We start from the raw sequence: 14,750 nt of genomic DNA, 5'->3' as shown, positions 1-14,750 counted from the left end.
GTATTCTAGAATGTCTCAAAAATGTTATAAATTCCGCAATTATGTCTGAATTCAATTTCTTGTGCTTATTCAAATTATTTTCACTAGTATGTATAGTTTCCTCTGTTCAAGTTTTAGTGTGAAAATTTATGATATCAAGGGATGCAAGTATGTGACCAGGAAGAAAGGCAGCATTTTTTAAACAGTTAATAATCTGTTCCCTGTTTTCCAGAGAAAATGACGTTGCACATTACGGGCAGATGTAGGGCAACATTGGGAAAAATTCGGTTTTTTACTGCGTAATTTATTAGATTGATTCTTTACAAATAACATCTCAAAGTTTCATAATCGAATTCTGGCCAGAAATATGTTTTAAAAATGTTTGGTTGGGCATTTGGGCCTGCCATGCCCCCTCTTTCGTGTTGTGATCCACACCTTGTCTATGCTAGAAATTTTTTGCATTAATGTTTCTTTCATAGAACCGATTCGAACTGCAGATGAGTCTAGAAGGCTGTGTGAAAGATTTCCTTTACTTGGTCCTTTGTTTTCAATGTGTTTTTTTCTGAATAGCATGTGCTACAAAGTTATTCCAGTTTTTAGTTTTGTATACATCAACCTGCTTTGCTCTAGATGAATCGTAACAGTAGACACATGTTCAAAAAAGTGAGGAAATGTCGAAGAGTGAAAGGTACAGGAAATTTAAATAACAGATGATAATTCTCAACATTCCTTTTGTGACATATCATGGTGTAAATATCTTCAGGCAGACACCAGTGGAAAGCCACACTCCCACAAGCATGGTTTGCCACTTGCTGTTGTAGACGTTATAAAACTAACTTTCAGGTAGCTAGCCAATCCTGAACTGCTAAAAAAATGAGTACAAGGGAAAACACAGAATACAAATGAGAGCTACAATCACCTTCTATGGATGTGTTATCCAAAAGCAGTATTTTTGTCCTCAGTTGTTATGAAGATAGCTGCATGTGATACCTGTCTAGCGTTCAATAGCGGAAATGTTGGTAGGATTAAAAGCCTGCAGAGACTAGGCTTCCATCCAGATGCGGCCACACTGAAAATACTCAAAAGATGCGATAAATTGCGATTGGAAAAGGCTCAGGCAGCAGAAGAAAAAATGCAACAGTTGTGTGGTATTCCTGGCTGTGGCCGCCAGTATTTAATGTTCCCAGAAGCTCGCCTTGGTTCAGCTTGATACACGTGAAGTAGCATATGGTACAAAAGTGGAGTGAGGTACACGCAGCAGATGGTACAGTATGTAGCAGTCCCATGGGAGAGTCCGCCAATTGTACTGAACTTGCATCTGATTGGTCGGCACATTCGGGTATTAGACGCCAAAATACCTAAGTTCTCTTATTAATTATTGATATATTTTTCATTGTATTTAACCCAGTTTTCACTATGACAATCTCTCATGGTTACTCTACGAGTTTATCGTTTTTGTTTATTAAATTTCACTAGTTTTGAGAAACACAAGAGTAACGCTATTACAGCCGAAGTGCTTCGGACACCTTCGCGTCGCTTTGGCGCGCCTGGGAGGCGAAGTACTTCTGCTGCGCTCGTCGGACTGTTTCGGGCGTTCAGAATGTCCGGTAACGTAACTGTGTCTCGGGTGTTCTTCAGAGCCGGAAGTGTATCTCTGTTCGGACGGACATGTCGTACTCTATACCGGAAGTTGTCAGGAAAGTTACCGCACTATTAAGAAAGCTATGTCGAGTGTCGTAGAAGACAGTGTTAAAAGTGATATTTTAAAATATAAACATATATAATGAGAGGTGCCACCTACCATCATTGTCAGTACTACTGTTCTTGCCATCTGCGCAGTCCGGAACCGTGCGACTGCTACGGACGCAGGTTCGAATCCTGCCTCGGGCATGGATGTGTGTGATGTTCTTAGGTTAGTTAGGTTTAAGTAGTTCTAAGTTCTAGGGGACTAATGACCACAGCAGTTGAGTCCCATAGTGCTCAGAGCCATTTGAACCATCTTGCCCTCTGTAGATACAGAGACTAACTTGGGCAAGTGACATCCCACAAGAAAAAAGCACAAACACAGCTTCAAGTTCGAGATGACAGCAAAGCAGCCACTGCCGAAGAAGGACCCACGACCGACGAGCTGTCTTCCGCGCTGGTAACACAAATTTAGAAGTTGACAGGTTGGTAGAAAGAACGGGTAGGGACTCTTACTCAGTCTCTACAGATCTCTCCAGATTCCAGATGTGACTTCCAATACGACGACGTATAATTTATAGTTGGCTAGGCAAACGAGCCTACCCCCATGAACCATGGACCTTGCCGTTGGTAGGGAGGCTTGCGTGCCTCAGCGATACAGATGGCCGTACTGTAGGTGCAACCACAACGCAGGGGTATCTGTTGAGAGGCCAGACAAACGTGCGGTTCCTGAAGAGGGGCAGCAGCCTTTTCAGTAGTTGCAGGGGCAACAGTCTGGATGATTGACTGATCTGGCCTTGCAACACTAACCAAAACGGTCTATCTGTGCTGGTACTGCGAACGGCTGAAAGCAAGGGGAAACTACAGCCGTAATTTTTCCCGAGGGCATGCAGCTTTACTGTATGGTTAAATGATGATGGCGTCCTCTTGGGTAAAATATTCCGGAGGTAAAATAGTCTCCCATTTGGATCTCCGGGCGGGGCTACTCAAGAGGACGTCGTTATCAGGAAAAAGAAAACTGGCGTTCTACGGATCGGAGCGTGGAATGTCAGATCCCTTAATCGGGCAGGTAGGTTAGAAAATTTAAAAAGGGAAATGGATAGGTTGAAGTTAGATATAGTGGGACTTAGTGAAGTTCGGTGGCAGGAGGAACAAGACTTTTGGCCAGGTGATTACAGGGTTATAAATACAAAATCAAATAGGGGTAATGCAGGAGTAGGTTTAATAATGAATAAAAAAATTGGAGTGCGGGTAAGCTACTCCCAACAGCATAGTGAACGCATTATTCTGGCCAAGATAGACACGAAGCCCATGCCTACTACAGTAGTACAAGTTTATATGCCAACTAGCTCTGCAAATGATGAAGAAATTGATGAAATGTATGATGAGATAAAAGAAATTATTCAGGTAGTGAAGGGAAACGAAAATTTAATAGTCATGGGTGACTGGAATTCGACAGTAGGAAAAGGGAGAGAAGGAAACATAGTGGGTGAATATGGATTGGGGGACTGAAATGAAAGAGGAAGCCGTCTGGTAGAATTTTGTACAGAGCATAACTTAATCATAGCTAACACTTGGTTCAAGAATCATAAAAGGAGGTTGTATACATGGAAGAATCCTGGAGATACTAGAAGGTATCAGACAGATTTTATAATGGTAATACAGAGGTTTAGGAACCACTTTTTAAACTGTAAGACATTTCCAGGGGCATATGTGGACTCCGACCACAATCTATTGGTTATGAACTGTAGATTAAAACTGAAGAAACTGCAAAAAGGTGGGAATTTAAGGAGATGGGACCTGGATAAACTGAAAGAACCAGAGGTTGTACAGAGTTTCAGGGAGAGCATAACGGAACAATTGACAGGAATGGGGGATATAAATACAGTAGAAGAAGAATGGGTAGCTCTGAGGGATGAAATAGTGAAGGCAGCAGAGGAACAAGTAGGTAAAAAGACGAGGGCTAGTAGAAATTCTTGGGTAACAGAAGGAATATCGAATTTAATTGATGAAAGGAGAAAATGTAAAAACGCAGTAAATGAAGCAGGCAAAAAGGAATACAAATGTCTCAAAAATGAGATCGACAGGAAGTGCAAAATGGCTAAGCAGGGATGGCTAGAGGACAAATGTAAGGATGTAGAGGCTTATCTCACTAGGGGTAAGATAGATACTGCCTACAGGAAAATTAAAGAGACCTTTGGAGAAAAGAGAGCCACTTGTATGAATATCAAGAGCTCAGATGGAAACCCAGTTCTAAGCAAAGAAGGGAAAGCAGAAAGGTGGAAGGAGTATATAGAGGATCTATACAAGGGCGATGTACTTGAGGACAATATTATGGAAATGGAAGATGATATAGATGAAGATGAAATGGGAGATACGATACTGCGTGAAGAGTTTGACAGAGCACTGAAAGACCTGAGTCGAAACAAGGCCCCGGGAGTAGACAACATTCCATTAGAACTACTGACGGCCTTGAGAGAGCCAGTCCTGATAAAACTCTACCATCTGGTGAGCAAGATGTATGAGACGGGCAAAATAGCCTCAGACTTCAAGAAGAATATAATAATTCCAATCCCAAATAAAGCAGGTGTTGACAGATGTGAAAATTACCGAACTATCAGTTTAATAAGTCACAGCTGCAAAATACTAACGCGAATTCTTTACAGACGAATGGAAAAACTAGTAGAAGCCGACCTCGGGGAAGATCAGTTTGGATTGCGCAGAAATGTTGGAACACGTGAGGCAATACTGACTCTACGACTTATCTTAGAAAATAGATTAAGGAGACGGAAACCTACATTTCTAGCATTTGTAGACTTAGAGAAAGCTTATGACAATGTTGACTGGAATACTCTCTTTCAAATTCTAAAGGTGGCAGGGGTAAAATACAGGGAGCGAAAGGCTTTTTACAATTTATACAGAAACCAGATGGCAGTTATAAGAGTCGAGGGGCATGAAAGGGAAGCAGCGGTTGGGAAGGGAGTGAGACAGGGTTGTAGCCTGTCCCCGGTGTTATTCAATCTGTATATTGAGCAAGCAGTAAAGGAAACAAAAGAAAAATTCGGAGTAGGTATTAAAGTCGACGGAGAAGAAATAAAAACGTTGAAGTTCGCCGATGACATTGTAATTCTGTCAGAGACAGCAAAGGACTTGGAAGAGCTGTTGAACAGAATGGACAGTGTCTTGAAAGGAGGATATAAGATGAACATCAACAAAAGCAAAACGAGGATAATGGAATGTAGTGGAATTAAGTCGGGTGATCCTGAGGGAATTAGATTAGGAAGTGAGACACTTAAAGTAGTAAAGGAGTTTTGCTATTTGGGGAGCAAAATAACTGACCATGGCCGAAGTAGAGAGGATATAAAATGTAGACTGGCAATGGCAAGGAAAGCGTTTCTGAAGAAGAGAAATTTGTTAACATCTAGTATAGATTTAAGTGTGAGGAAATCCTTTCTGAAAGTATTTGTATGGAGTGTAAATGGTTCAAATGGCTCTGAGCACTATGGGACTCAACTGCTGTGGTCATAAGTTCCCTAGAACTTAGAACTACTTAAACCTAACTAACCTAAGGACAGCACACAACACCCAGCCATCACGAGGCAGAGAAAATCCCTGACCCCGCCGGGAATCGAACCCGGGAACCCGGGCGTGGGAAGCGAGAACGCTACCGCACGACCACGAGATGCGGGCGTATGGAGTGTAGCCATGTATGGAAGTGAAACATGGACGACAAATAGTTCGGACAAGAAGAGAATAGAAGCTTTCGAAATGTGGTGCTATAGAAGAATGCTGAAGATCAGATGGGTAGATCACATAACTAAGAGGAGGTATTGAATAGAACTGGGGAGAAGAGGAGTTTGTGGCACAACTTGACAAGAAGAAGAGACCGGTTGGTAGGGCATGTTCTGAGGCATCAAGGGATCACAAATTTAGTAATGGAGGGCAGCGTGGAGGGTAAAAATCACAGAGGGAGACCAAGAGATGAATACACTAAGCAGATTCAGAAGGATGTAGGTTGCAGTAAGTACGGGGAGATGAAGAAGCTTGCACAGGATAGAGTAGCATGGAGAGCTGCATCAAACCAGTCTCAGGACTGAAGACAACAACAACAACAGGCAAACGAGGCAGGGGAAGAGATTACTCCACAAAGAGAATAAGGATCATGGATATGGACAGCATCAGTATAGCAATACTGTCGAAAATTGAAGAAGAACTTTATATGCGAATTGCCGTAAACTGACTTTTATAAACTATAATTCAGCTTTTCCCAGGAACTATGAAAGCTAACGTACTTAAATTAGGCATAGTTCTTAAGAATTACCTACTGAATGGTCCTGTGCAGCACTTTTCTGTTATCTTTTGTCTGAGAAAAGTTCTTCGTCAAAATAGAGTACTCCCAGATAACACAAAACTAAAAATTAATTTTAAAGCAACTATGACCTTAAACAAAAATATGTTCCACGTGTTTCATTAGCCTCTAATACAGATGTAAACTGTGATATTCCAGTTTTATAGCTTGATTAGTTTACGAGGAAAGGTACATAATAGAAACAACGGTTATTACAAATTCAATCCTTATAAAATGTTTGTCAATGGGTATTTTCAAACACAAATTGCGCAGAATATCAAGGATTATGTTGTACATAATACTCTTAAGTTTTACTGTTTAACTGTAATATTTTTGGAGATATATATGTTTGAGAACAAGAATGGATTTTGTCCTACGTTTGTCCTTAGTATTCTGTAGTACTTCTGAATTGTGAAGTTTAACCATGTCTCGCTGGTCAAAACGAGGCTGGCGAAAGTTATTTAATCTGATTGGGTAGTGTGGCACAGTAGACGCTTAATACAGGTCCGCCGTTTCCAATTAAACCTGCGGATCAGTGCGTCGCGCCATTGGTCTCGCGCGTTGCACGTCGCCAAGAGTGCGTGCGCATTCAGACCGTGGCCGCCCGATGCCCACAAGAAAAACATATTCCCCGTGGGCCTCGGTGGCCGCCAGTGTGACGTCGCGCCACGCCACGGAAGCTTCGAGAACAGACTTAAGGAACGTTACAGTGTCTCAGAATGGTAGTAGGCGGCGCTTGACAACTTCTCCCGTCTGGTTAGCGGCGGCACTGGGATGCAGTAAGGCAAAGATCGGCATTAGGCCATAAAAATATAAAAATTCAAGTTGTATCAATACACCGTAAAAATTTCCTTTCTGGGATGATCCCTCCACTCTGCAGCGGGGGGTTCACTGTTCAGCAGCTGAGTGCTGCGGTTCGTAAACACTCTGCCAGACTGGGACCCGGAACCTTGCCTTTCGCGGTAATATTATTTGCGGCTGAGCTACCCAGGCACGACTCACTACTCGCCCTCACAGTTTTTCTTCCGCCAGTACTTGTTCCACTTCCCAGTCCTTTCTTTCGGCAGTGCTAGTCACGCATGGTATGAAGGAAACTTCCGTGACGTTTGAATTTCTCGTTAGCTCGAGCACAGTGCATTCAGAAAAAATACCGCAATTGACATATCATTCCTCATTCCAAATGGCTCTGAGCACTATGGGACTTAACTGCTGCGGTCATCAGTCCCCTAGAACTTAGAACTACTTAAACCTAACTAACCTAAGGACATCGCACACATCCATGCCCGAGGCAGGATTCGAACCTGCGACCGTAGCGGTCGCGCGGTTCCAGACTGTAGCGCCTAGAACCGCTCGGCCACTCCGGACGGCATTCCTCATTCCAATTCAAGACGAAAGTGTATCCAGTATAACCAAGTCCCGTCAATAGATTTAATAGAAATGCAATTTATACAACGAGGCCATGGTAACACTTAGCTGCGTGTAGCGTGGCCAAGAACAGGTACCATGAAATCTGCACTGCGCCCGAGCTAACGAGAAATATGTACTGTGACGGAGCTACCCCGTTAGCTCAGTGAGACGAGGCAATGCCATAGAGAATGGTTGCAGACTCATGATGTTAGAGTCACGTTCGCGCCAACCTCATTGTTGTTGTTTTTTTTTAAATTAAAGCATCAAATTATATCCAATTTAAAACCTCCATAATACGGTATCTTGTGTATTTCTTTCTGTTACTGTTACCTTTATTTAAACATTAACACATAACATGAATTTCGTACATCGAAAACATCCACTTTCTTTCATCAACTACACGAATAAAGCCAATAGAAAATATCAGATACTGTAACAACTATATTCAATATTATACAAAAAAACATAACAGGTAGGTTACACTAGACTGCCCATTACACTGAGAATAGCGATATGCTCATATACAGACGGAGATAATATTGTGTACGCAAGGTATAAAAGCGCAGTGCATTGGCGGAGCTGTCATTTTATTTCAGCTAATTCATGTGAAAAGTTTTCTACGTTATTATAGTCGCACGACGGGAGTTAACAGACTTTGAATGCGGAATGGCAGTTGGAGCTAGATGCATGGGACATTCCGTTTCGGAAATTGTTAAAGAATTCAGAATTCCGAGAACCACAGTGTTAAAAGTATGCCGAAAATACCACATTTCAGGCATTAGTTCTCACCACGGACAATGCAGAGGCCGACGGCTTTCTCTTAACGACTGAGAGCAACAGCGTTTGCGTAGAGTTGTCAGTGCTAACAGACAAGCGACATGGCTTGAAATAACGGCTGAAATTAATGTGAGACGTACGACGAAAGTAGCCTTTAGGACAGTGCGTCGAAATTTGGCGTTAATGGGCTACGGTAGCAGACGACCGACGCGAGTGCCTTTGCTAACACCATGACACCGCCTGCAGCGCCTCTCCTGGGCTCATGAACATATCGGTTGGACCCTACTAGAAAACCATGACCTGCTCAGCTGAGTCCCGAGTTCAGTTGTTAAGAGCTTATGGTAGGGTTCAAGTGTGGCGCAGATCCCACGAAGCCATGGACACAATTTATCAACAAGGCATTGTGCAAGCTGGTGGTGCCTCCATAATGGAGTGGACTATATTTACATGGAATGAACAGTGTCTTTTTGGTCAATTGAACCGATCATTGACTCGAAATGGAGACCATTTGCAACTATTCATCGACGTCATGTTCCCAAACAACGATGGAATTTTTATGGATGACAATGTGCCATATAACAGGGCCACAATTGTTCGCTATTGGTTTGAAGAATATTCTGGACTTGGCTACCCAAATATCCTGGTATGAATTCCTTCGAACATTTATGGCACATAATCTAATGGTCAATTCGTTCACTTTTGCAATTATGGACGGCTATAGAGGCAACATGGCTCAATATTTATGAAGGGGACTTCATACGAGTTTTTAAGTACATGCCACATCGAGCTGCTATACTACATCGGGCAAAACGAGGTCCGACACGATATTAAGACATATCCCATGAATTTTGTCACCTCAGTACATGCTCCGTATAATAGTTCCATTCTGTACGTTTGACGTACAGGCTTATCTTCACAGAGACGGTTTGTACACATACGAGCAAAATTCATTTTAGAGAAGATGTTCAAAGCGACCATCTTGCTTTTGCAAACGCTTCGCCACTCGCTGGTTACTTTTCTGACCCCAAGCTACATATCTTCATCCACTATTGCCGAAGTGGCATGCACGGTGACTATTAGTTCATGTACACCGATAGGTGGAGTATAAATTTGTTCCATTAAGTATCCTCACAAATAAATATCTAGTAGATTAATGTCCGGGAAACTGTGGAGACTAGAACATTTGACCTCCATGGCCAAACCATTTCCCTGCTTAAATGAAGCACTTCCATTTCCCTGGAAGTGCTTCATTTAAGCAGTTAGGCACATTCATTCCAAAGTGTGGCGGTGCACCATCACGCTGAAACCACAGCTGTCGCTGAAAAACAAGTAGAACATTTTCTAATGCGTCAGGCAAAATATTGCAAAGAAACATACGACACAAGGATGCATTCAACTTGTCCGACAGTAGGTAAGGACCCAAAAGCACTCCTTCAACGATTCCAGCAGAAAGGTTTATACCAAAACGTGCCCGAAAGCCACGTTCACAAGTGACATGTGGCTTGTGTTTCCACCAATAATGGCTATTGTGGAGGTTGAAAATACAATCATGAGTGAAGCTAGATTCAGTTCATATCACGTTATTTTTAAAACATTCGTTATCTTCCACTTGGTCCAAAAGTCATTCACAAAACTATACTCTTCAACTTGCAATATCGTGGATACTTCGCCGAAGTGATTGGTAAACCGTTTTAAGAACAACACCCTCTGTTTGTGGAGTGCATCTAGTCCTTCGACGATCTCTGTCAGTTACTTGTGGACGAAGATTACCAGTTTCCTGAAGATGTTGCTCCAGGCGACGAGAAAAATTCTTATCAGGATGGCACATTTCAGGGTCATGTATAGCATACGTACGAGTAGCAGCAGCAGCAACAACAGCAGCTTGGTTATCGGATGCACCCAACACCAAAGGCCTATCGACGTATTCATCGTTTGTACATATATTCCATCGGGAAGCCGCCATACATGAACTTGACAGGCCCAGTTATGGTTGCGCACTGGGCGGTTACTAGACTCAAACATGCAGTTTAAGGGGTCCCACTGTCAGGTGATGGCTATTGGCATAAGAGAAAATGATGTACAGGTTATAAACGACGAGAACTAATGCATGTACGTCTAAAAAATAAAATAGAAACCTGATGAAGATTCAAACCATAGCTCCACGGTGGATGTGGGTTTCATGTTTCACCAGTCTACTCGCTGAGTTACGATTGCTTGTACGGCAGTGCAAGTTGATACATGTTCCTCTGTACATTACAATGTATTGCACAACCTGATGGCATTGCCAGCTCCTCTTTTTCATACATGGATTTTCAAAATACATCTTCTCTGATTTTCCAACATAAACTTTTGCGTTGAATCTGGATGAGGAATCAAAGGCCGACCAAGTGTGACATTTCTTCTTCACGCTGTAAATGCAACCTTTTCCGCCAGCAAAACTGTAGGTATTGTTTTTAATAGTACTACAATTCTGAAACATCCTTGTCACCTGAAAGTTTCCATGCTGGGATGGTCTTCGACCAAAACCGTTCGCACATTAAAGAAAAAATCAATTAGACACTTACAGTGTTAAATGATGCCATTTCTGCACTATACGAAGTCTTCCAGTTATTAACTTTGAGGACTAGGAAGGTAGGAGTCGTTACCTGGGGCTGCAGAGTATCCCAAGAGATGGAGGGGCTGCCTGTGAGCAGCGCGGTCAGCATGGCATCCGTGGGCGGCGGCAGCGAGTAGCGCAGCACCAGGCTCCAGACGCACAGCACGCCCTGGCTCACACACAGCGCGCCCAGCCACACGCACACCTGCCACATCCAGACCAGAGGGCACTAATTGTATCTGTATTTAAGAAAGGGAGCAGGAAGGATTGTAGCAACTATAGGGGAGTCACAATGTCCCAAGGTATATGAAAAGATCCTGGTGGCCAGAACGGTCGGGAACAAACTGGCTTCAGATCTGGCAGATCAAGCGTTGACCTCATATTTACAGAGAGGCAGCTCCAGGAGCACCGCCATGAATTTGGGGAAGAAAAGGAATTTAATAGTATTTCTCGAAGAAAGGTCTGGGAACCCCTAGAACGAAAGGGAGTGGAAAAACGGAGAACAAACGTAGTGGTCTGTGGAAGTCTGAGTTATCTGAAAGTGGGAACTGAAGGGACAGATTGATTCCAGCAAACAAGTGATGTGAAACAGGGCAGGGTATTGTCATCTCGCCACCATTGTAGTCATAAATGAGATAATTATTAAGGTGGCAGAAAAAAACTGAAGAACGTAATATGAAAGCAATGGTGTTCAAACATGATTTGACGATTTGGGGAAACAGGAACAGCTAGATACTTGGGATGAAACTGCGAGAAAGTATGGAATGAATTTAATGTAAACAAATGTGAGAGCCAGGTAACAGCTGGGGGGAAAAAAAGACCAACTAGCGGTATAGGGATTGGAGGTGAATAATTGAAGAAGGTGGAAAATGCGATGGAGTAAAATGGAAGGAATGAGAAATAGATCTGCGAAGTGTTAGGAGCCTTGTTTGGAACAAAGAAGTCTCACAAAAAGGGAAGGAAGTAATATGTATATAGAATTTACTAAATCTTAATACCGATCTATGAGTCTGAAACATGTGTAATGAAGAAAAGAGATGTGAGAAGACTACATGCATGTGAAATTAAGTTCCTCAGAAGTAAGTCAGTAGTAATAAGAAGAGATAGAGTGAGGAATGGAAGGGTCAGGTAAATAGTGAAAGAGGAGCCCTCGCAGAGCAGGACAGAAACATCAAGGCTAAGATGATATGGTCACTTAAAGAATATGCAAAACAAGAGGATTTTCAAGAAAATTCATTAAATGGAGATGGAAAAGAAACGACGAACAGGAAGACCAAGGGATGAATGGCAACGAATTTCAATAGTGGCCACAAATACCGCTAAATTTATCTGCCAAATTATATCATTGCACGACATGTAATTGAGGAGATACGACATCATAAACATTTTGATGTGTGGAAAATTATGTAATTTGTAAAGTAATAAGGTGTCTGACAACCGTTTTATAGTTGAGAGTATGATTCCTTAAGGAATCGTTGATGGAGGCGGAAGGGAAGGGGGTGTACAGTACACCATGTACTGGTTGTCAGTAATAAGGGACATTACCGCTGAGTGTAAACTGTTCGTAAGCACTGACATTCAAGAATGCATATGCAAGGGCAAGTATCAGTATATTACATCACTTTGAACTGTTGCCACCAAGACTGGAACAGGTTCCTCTTCGTAACATTCGAGAAACTGATTTGGTTCATCTGCCTTCACAATTCCTTAACTAAGTTCTATGCACACCAGGTACCTGGACATTTACCTCTCTCACAACTTTATAATAGTACACAACTGCCAAATAAACGAAAACTCCAGTCCAAGTTATGTCATTTTTTGTTAATTTTGTCTTTTGTTCTAAATACCGTGTTATTTTGCAGATTTGCCCATATCCTCAAAACAATTTTGCTGTTTATTATTTTTCAGTTATTAAAACAGATACACCAATTGCACTAGTTGCAATAACATTCCATATTTTTGGTCAGGCTACTGCCTGCTCTTCCAACAGTCAACATTCGGTCACTAATCAGTCCCTTAAGATTTTCTGTTACTTGATCAAGGCTAGCATTATATTTCAGAAGATTCGTGATCAGACATCATAATCTCAGTTTTTCCTGCTGCTGTCAGAAGGTACTTCCTTGTTTGGACACTGGAAATACGAGGGTTGCCCAGTAAATAATGCCCCATATTTTTTTCCTCCAGAAGTATTTATTCCACAACAATCAAATTTACATATGTGAAAGACTGATGTTTTGTCTACTTGCTTTATTTTTCCACATAATCTCCTTCAAGTTCGACGGCCTTTTTCCAGCGAGACACAAGAGCGTGTATTCCCTGCCGGTAAAAATCTTTACTCTGCCTACGGAGCCAGGTTGTCACTTCGTGAATCACTTCTTCGTCATCGGCAAAACGTCTTCCACGAATGAAATTCTTCATTGGCCCAAACAAGTGAAAGTCTGAAGGAGCCAAATCGGGGCTGTAGGGTGGATGGGGTAACACTATCCAACCCAGTTTCGCGATGTGTTCACAAGTCCTCAAACTTGTGTGAGGACGAGCGTTATCATGCTGAATCAAAACATCCTGTGGGTTAACATGACGCCCAAGGCGCCGGAAGCGCTGCTTAAGTTTGTCTAATGTTTTGACATAAGCCTCTGAATTAATGGTACTGCCTTTTGGCATCACATCAATGAGAATTACGCCCTCGCAATCCCAAAACACAGTCATCATGACTTTTCCGGCTGAAGGACCTGTTTTGAATTTTTTCTTCTGTGGAGAATAAGCATGACGCCATTCCATCGATTGTCTTTTTGTTTCGGGCTCAAAATGATGCACCCAAGTTTCATCACCTGTCACAATCCGTGACAAAAAGGCCTCCCCGTCAACGTGAAAGCGTCGCAACAAATCGAAAGAAATGTCTTTTCTTTGGGATTTGTGATCGACAGTAAGACACCGAGGAACCCATCTTGCACACACTTTTGAGTATCCAAGCTGATTGATAATCACATCCACACTTCCTTTGCTTACTGACAACTCCAGTGCCAATTGTCGAGTCGTAATGCGTCGATCCCGTCGAATGAGAACATCAGCCCGCTGCAACATGTCAGGCGTGACAGCCGTGGGAGGCCTTCCGGACCGCGGCAAATCTCGGAGCTCCGCAGCACCGCCCTCTGATGCTTTCACCCTCTGTGCCCAGCGACCAACAGTACTCCTATCGACTGCAGATGTTCCGTAGACGTTGCACAAGCGTTTATGAATATTGCCCACGGTTTCTTCCTCTGCTACGAGAAATTCAATCACTGCACGTTGTTTCTGACGGATGTCACTTGCAGACGCCATTTTAGAACATTCCTACACCACCGCTCTCTGTCGGAGGAAATTGAAACTTTGCGTACACACGCGGGAAACTTCAAATAACTCGCACCTAAAGTTTCACATTTCTAATATTTTTTATTTCGGAGAAAAAAAATATGGGGCATTATTTACTGGGCAATCCTCGTACATTGCTAGCCATTAGAAACTGCAACACCAGGCAGGATACAAATAAAGAAATTTTAATTATTCTGCTTATACAGCATAAAAGGAAGGATATATAATCAAATTTGTAGTTTCGATGCATACAGAGTATGAAATTAAACGAACATTGCTGCCATCTTTGGTGCCATCTTTGGTGCCGTCTTCGGCAGCCTACCAAGCTTGGCATCGAACTGAACTGATCTGGGATGACAGTTCATCAATAACAGTGGACACTGTAAGATGGCTTTCCAGTCTCTGGATAACGCACGGCCATATGTTTTAAATGTGAGAGAAGATTCTAGAACGTGCTAGCCAGGTCAGCAGAAGAGATAGGTAACACGCAGTATTGCGTTATCGTATTGAAAGATAACGTTAAGGAGACCTCGAAGATAGGGCACAGACACCGTCCTCAAGACGTCAGAAATAACAAATACAAAAGTTTTTTTTCTTTTTGAGGTTCGCAAT

At 42.4% G+C, this 14,750-nt stretch overlaps 1 protein-coding gene across 1 annotated transcript in view; it reads right to left on the bottom strand.

Moving 5' to 3' along the window:
* Nucleotides 1-14,750, bottom strand: part of LOC126248635 (uncharacterized) — a 137,891-nt gene that overhangs the window by 75,619 nt on the left and 47,522 nt on the right. The window contains exon 3 of the mRNA XM_049949817.1: nt 10,840-10,995. Coding sequence (XP_049805774.1) covers nt 10,840-10,995 — 156 coding nt within the window. The remainder of the gene's footprint in view (nt 1-10,839; nt 10,996-14,750) is intronic.

Source organism: Schistocerca nitens, chromosome 1 (genome assembly GCF_023898315.1).
Source record: "Schistocerca nitens isolate TAMUIC-IGC-003100 chromosome 1, iqSchNite1.1, whole genome shotgun sequence".
Taxonomy (NCBI): Eukaryota; Metazoa; Arthropoda; class Insecta; order Orthoptera; family Acrididae; genus Schistocerca; species Schistocerca nitens.
The sequence above is the reverse complement of the archived record's forward strand: the minus strand, read 5'-3'. Positions and strand labels throughout refer to the sequence as shown.